Source organism: Ochlerotatus camptorhynchus, unplaced genomic scaffold, assembly GCF_037179485.1.
Source record: "Ochlerotatus camptorhynchus isolate MF236.1 unplaced genomic scaffold, CSIRO-AGI_Acam_v1.1 ptg000259l, whole genome shotgun sequence".
Taxonomy (NCBI): Eukaryota; Metazoa; Arthropoda; class Insecta; order Diptera; family Culicidae; genus Ochlerotatus; species Ochlerotatus camptorhynchus.
Genome location: NW_027040749.1, coordinates 125,295 through 131,829, shown reverse-complemented (window position 1 = coordinate 131,829; position 6,535 = coordinate 125,295). Strand labels below are relative to the sequence as shown.

Sequence of the window (6,535 nt, the reverse complement as noted above, 5' to 3'; positions counted from 1 at the left end):
GGGTCACCAGTTCCAACCTGGGTCTGGCGAAGTCGAACCGCAGCCAGCTTCAGACACTATCCAAGACGCATTGCAGCAAGCTTTATTCTGTTCGAACGGTTGTCAAATTGATAAACAAAGCAAATGTGTGCAAGATTGTGAGTGACTCTCTTGAAATATCGATTGGTAGTTGTAGTCTGTTGTAGTTCGTTGTTATTGTCGGTCGCGTTTGGCACCGGAAAACCCCACACCAGACTTTCGATTTTACTCTCGTTCTGTACAACAACAAAGCGTCGGACATGGTGTGCATTATGGCGCATCATTGTACAAATACAGCGCACTATGTCCGACGTTATGTTTTATGTACAGATTGAGATTCATAAAAGTTCCTAAGCAGTTAAAATGCGATGTTACGCAAAGTTTTACAGCTACACTGCAAGTGCACCGGTAAAGAGAAGTTTATTTCGCTTTCCAAAGGATCGTTTCTTGCGCCGCGCGTGGTTGACTTTTTGCGAGATTGATCCGGAAACCCCAGTTCATCAAACTATGAATATGTTTAAAAAAATAATAACAACTACGTTTTACTCAGATTACAACACTCCCTATCTGTTTCTTCCATATGAGCTCTTATAAGAACAGTAAAAAATGGTTCGTTTTTGACAGTTCAAATTGGTTCCAAATCCATTACGAGTCCGCCAGACTCAGGTTCCAACTACTGAACATTTCACTTAAAATCGTGAAAGTGGAGTTACTCACTTAGTGAGTCAAATTTTCCTCAAAAAACTTCTCGAATATGACGAAAATCGAAAATTTAACCAAAAATTACACGGTCAATAAAAGTAACTCAATTCCTGAGTCTAATTCAACTCATTGGGCGCTGTGTGGATACCCGTTAAACAAATTTAAAGTGAGCGCCATTTAAATGCAATTTTAGCTATTCATTGGGGTTCCACGGTATTCAAAAAGTAATTCTAGAAAATCGTGGAAACCTTTACTAATTCACTAAGTAGCCCCTTTTTTTGAAAATTTTGAGTCAAATTCTTCTCAATTTTAAGTTAATCTCATTCGCCGTGTACTAGTGTACTCATAGACTTAAAAGATGTAATCTTCTTTTCTTTTTTACAAGCAGATTTTTTAGGAAAATTTTACTCGCTTTCTACTATTTTGAGAGATTCTCTACTCAATTTTAAGTTAGTCTCATCGGCCGCTACGATTTGACGACCATCACATCCCCAGACGTTCTGAAGTAAAACGTACAGGTAAGCTCTTTTATGATCTCGCAACCAGTCGTCTCTCTCTGTTCTCTCGATAGCCATAGCAAGGGAGCACGTGATTGGTTGATTGCAGTCTAAAAGTTTGATCAATTTTCAATAGTTTGCTAATGATAAATTACAATAATCTTTAAAGAAGAAATGGCTCTAATGTTGGCCTATGGATCTAAGATTGCTATTTATTAATTTTATCTAGATGAACGCGTCATTGGACGGTACTAATGGATATTTTTGGTAGCTATTGAAAATGTAGTCGATTGCTGAATTTATGTATGGGCCCAAATTAGGGGCATTTAGGCCAACATTACATCCATTTCCCCTACCAAATAAATCTTATAACCAATTCCAAAGCAAAGAAAATTAATTGAATTTAAATCCATCTATAAATGGCCAAGTTATAAGCGTTTAAAACCTAACACTATTTCCTAACACAATTTTTGAATTTGGACCCCAGTATAGTCCACAATGGCGTAGTCCTACGTCAAAATCGAGGGAGCCCTATCAACTCACTAATATAAAGAGGCGTGGGTATAGAAATCACGATCTTCTACTCAGTAAGCAAAAACGTTAGCCATATAAGCCTCTAACATCACTATAAACTACTGCAATTGACGATCGGTCAAACCCGACTGTTGCGGGAGTAAAACAAACACTGTTCCGATAGTTGCGGTGACTGAGCAACTTCAAAGCTGCAAATTTATTTCATATTAGGTTAATAAAGTTGTTTTAAGGTTTTACTTTTGAACTTACATTTTCAGTGTTCGCTCATCCGAAAATAAGGTTATGTTTTTCTCTGCCGCACTTCTCTCATCTAGAACCTGTCGTAAAAGCTTATTACATATCGAGTTACACAAGTTCATATGGCAATTCTTTCCGTAGGTACTAATGCTAAGTTATTTTGAACTAATTGAATATAAACGGAATGATTTTACTGGGTATTTAGAGCAAAGTTATCAATTCACTTTTTTTCCTTGTATCGCGCACCAGGTGCTTTTTCGTTTTGACAGTTTCTCGCGCTAATCGTTCGAGGGAGTGGACGGTAGCTTCACGTCTGCGTACGCACAGTGGGCACGGCAACATCCCCCCACCCGTGAGCTTCCCCAGTCCCGGAACGTCCATCCTCTTCAGCGGAGATTTGATCCTTTCTCACGTCCAAGAGTGCCAACTTCACGGCTGGCCTTGAAATGATTCCTCTCGCTGTTTGAACAGTGGCCCGTCTGACCTGGTTGTCAGCTCCCTTGGTAGTTTCAAGAATTCGTCCCCTCGTCCAGCTATTTCGTACGTTTTCGTCGATTACTATGACTAAGTCGCCAGGTTCCAACGGTTTCACCTTCTCAAACCATTTTGTACGCCTTGTCAGCATAGGAAGGTACTCGCGTACCCACCTTCGCCAGAATCCATCCACAATGTGTTGTGTTAGTTTCCAGCTATCACGAAGTACACCACCATCGCCTACCAGTGCCGTTTCCGGTTGTTTCACTCCGCTTGATCCGTACAGCAAAAAATGGTTCGGAGTCAGTGCTTCGTCATCGGCTTGCTCCAGGGGCAAATATGTTAGTGGCCGTGAGTTCACTACACCTTCCGCCTCCAACAATATTGTCTCCAAAACTTCGTCGCTAGGGTAACGTGGACTATCGGATATTGTTTTCATGGCCGTTTTCACCGATCTCACTAAACGCTCCCATGGTCCACCCATATGCGGAGCTGCTGGGACGTTGAAATGCCATGTGGTGTACGCGTTGGTAAATGTAGAAGCACATTCCTGGCTTATGTCCCGAATCTTCTGTTGCTCTTCGGACAGCTGGCGATTGGCTCCCACAAAGTTGGTGCCGTTATCCGAATACACTTCAAGGGGAACGCCGCGTAGTGCCACGAATCGCCGAAAGGCCACGATACAGGATTTTGACGACAGGCTATGCGTTACTTCAAGGTGGACAGCTCTCACCGTTAAACAGGTAAACAGGGCTATCCATCTCTTCACCAAACTTCGACCTACCTTTACCTCCAATGGCCCAAAATAGTCCACACCAACGTATGTGAATGCTCGTACAAATGGTGTGAGCCGAACACTGGGCAGTGGAGCCATCATCGGGGGCTTGGGAACTGCATGGTTGACCTTACATAGCTGGCATCCCCGCGAAACTTTTCGAATCAAGGTACGAAGTCCGGAAATGTAATACTGTTGTCTCATTTCGTTGTGAACTGTCTCATGATTCGCGTGCAAGAAGCGTCGATGGAAGTTGTCGATAAGCAGCGTCGTAACGTGATGTTTCTTGGGTAGAATCACCGGGTACTTGGTGGAGTAAGACGCTTCTGGAGCCGCTGCAATCCTGCTTCCCATCCGAATTATACCATGGTCGTCCAAGAAGGGAGTTAGTTGGTAGAGAGTACTGGATTTGGCGATCGTTCCTTGCTTTACCAGCGATGCTAGCTCATCCGGGTACGCTTCGGCTTGTGCTTGGCGTAGTACTGTGTATTCGGCTTCCTGGATTTCATTACGTTGCAGGACAGAGCCTCGTCCTTCTGCTGGGATCCTTTTCTTCAGTACAGTAACTGCTCGATGTACGTAGGCCATAGCTCTGACCAGACGGTTCCAGTTGGAAAAACGGCATTCGTTTATCAGCTTCTCCATAACATTGTGTTGGTGCAAAAATACGGGACGAAGTTCTTCACTGGTGGTGGTTGGATTCTCCACTTCCACAGGCCATTCGATACCTTCTTTCGTGAGAAACTCAGGGCCCTTAAACCAGCGGCTATCGGGAGCAAAGGTGGGGCCGGAGACCCACTTAGTGGCTTCGTCAGCAACATTCAAGCCTGATGGAACGTACCTCCATTGATCCAAGCTGCTCAGGGAGAGTATCTCCCCCACACGGAATCCCACGAATTGGTGATAGCGACGGCTGTCCGAGCGTAACCATGCCAGCACAGTGGTCGAGTCCGACCATAGGAAACGTTTATTGATCGGAAGTGTTAGCGAAGAACAAACTGTTTGCATTAGTCGTGCCCCAATCATGGCTGCCTGTAACTCCAACCGTGGAATCGAGAGTGGTTTCAGGGGTGCCACCTTTGTCTTCGAAGCCACCAAAGCGCATCTAGTTCCTTCTGCGCAACGCAGTCGGAGGTATGCCACGCAAGCATAGGCTGATTCGCTTGCATCTACAAACACATGTACTTGGAGCTCTCGTAGGGATTCAGACGAAAGATTTCCGAAGTAACATCGAGGCACCTGAACTTCTCCAATGAGTGCCAATAGCTCCGACCAACGGTACCACATATCGAGCAAGTTCTCAGCAATCGGTTCGTCCCAATTGGTTCCGGATCTCCAAATCTCCTGCATCTTTTTTTTTTTTTTTTTTTTTTTTTTTTTTTTAACTCTTTATTTGTTCCAAATTCAAAAGAAATTACATTTCATTTTTTAACCTAGGTGCTCCAGTTACTGCAGTAACGTACCAGCCTTAATTTTTATGATATATATCTAAGTGTTTTTACATTGTTCATGTCTTGGCAATTCAGTATTTTAAACAGGTTTTTTAACCTGCATGTCAGTATAACAATTGATATCTTAAAACTAAAAACTAAAACTAAATCTTATCTAAGTATAAAGGGAATTAATCGTTGCAATTGAGGATTGCAACGATTTTTGCCTGAAATTATTAATTATTTTGTTGGACATTTGTGCTAAAGTCTCAACATTCGAAATTCTATGTACTTCGGTTGTACTGTACCAGGAAGGCAACTTCAAAATCATCTTCAGAATTTTGTTCTGAATCCTTTGAAGTGCTTTTTTCCTGGTAGTGCAACAACTAGACCATATTGGTACAGCGTAAAGCATGGCCGGTCTAAAAACTTGTTTAAATATTAGAAGTTTATTCGTCAGGCAAAGTTTGGATTTCCTGTTAATAAGAGGATACAAACATTTTATATATTTGTTACATTTGGCTTGAATGCCCTCAATGTGATCTTTAAAAGTTAATTTATGGTCAAGTATTAATCCAAGATATTTCACTTGGTTTGACCAGGAAATAGGAACTCCGTTCATAGTGACTATGTGACTACTACTAGGTTTCAAAAAGGAAGCCCTGGGCTTATGTGGAAATATTATAAGTTGAGTTTTGGAAGCGTTGGGAGAAATCTTCCATTTTTGTAAATAAGAAGAGAAAATATCTAAACTTTTCTGAAGTCTGCTGCAAATAACACGAAGACTTCTTCCTTTAGCGGAAATGCCTGTGTCATCAGCGAACAAAGATTTGTGGCAACCCTGAGGCAAATCAGGGAGGTCCGAAGTGAAAATGTTATACAATATAGGCCCAAGAATGCTACCCTGAGGAACTCCTGCTCTAACAGGTAGTCGATTAGATTTGGAATTTTGATAATTTACCTGCAGAGTTCTGTCAGTTAAATAATTTTGAACTAATTTCATAATGTAAAGTGGAAAATTAAACTTTTTCAATTTAGCAATCAAACCTTCATGCCAAACACTGTCGAATGCTTTTTCTATGTCTAGAAGAGCAACTCCAGTTGAGTGGCCTTCAGATTTGTTTGAACGAATTAAATTGTTAACTCTTAAGAGTTGATGAGTAGTTGAATGCCCATGGCGAAATCCAAACTGCTCATCTGCAAAAATTGAGTTCGTATTGATGTGAAGCATCATTCTATTCAAAATTATCTTTTCAAAAAGTTTACTTATTGAAGAAAGCAAACTTATTGGACGGTAGCTAGAAGCTTCAGCTGGATTTTTATCCGGCTTCAAAATTGGAACAACTTTTGCATTTTTCCATTTATCAGGAAAGTATGCCAAATGGAAACATCTGTTAAATAATTTTACCAAGAAAGACAAGGTACTCTCTGGGAGTTTTTTGATGAGGATATAGAAAATTCCATCATCACCTGGAGCTTTCATATTTTGAAAATTTTTAGTTATAGACCTTACTTCGTCCAAATCAGTCCCCCAGGAATCATCAAAAATATTTTCCCGAGAGAAAATATTCAGAAAATCCCGAGCAACCTGATTCTCAATAGGACTAGTAAGACCCAAACTGAAATTATGGGAACTCTCGAATTGCTTAGCAAGTTTCTGAGCTTTTTCCAAATTTGTGATCAAAATTTTACCACCTTCTTTAAGCGCTGGAATAGGCTTTTGAGGTTTTTTCAAAATTTTTGTGAGTTTCCAAAAGGGTTTGGAACTCGGGTCTAATTTAGAAATATTATTTTCAAAAGTTTTGTTCCTCAGGGCAGAGAATCGCTTTTTAATTTGTTTTTGCAAATCCCGCCAGATAACTTTCATG

At 41.0% G+C, this 6,535-nt stretch overlaps 1 protein-coding gene across 1 annotated transcript; it reads right to left on the bottom strand.

Annotated features, from left to right (window-relative positions):
- Positions 1-2,295: 2,295 nt before the first annotated feature.
- On the bottom strand, positions 2,296-4,587 carry LOC135705157 (uncharacterized). The gene has a single exon (XM_065226745.1). The coding sequence runs from the start codon at positions 4,585-4,587 to the stop codon at positions 2,296-2,298; it is 2,292 nt and encodes a 763-aa protein (XP_065082817.1).
- Between the last annotated feature and the right edge of the window lie 1,948 nt (positions 4,588-6,535).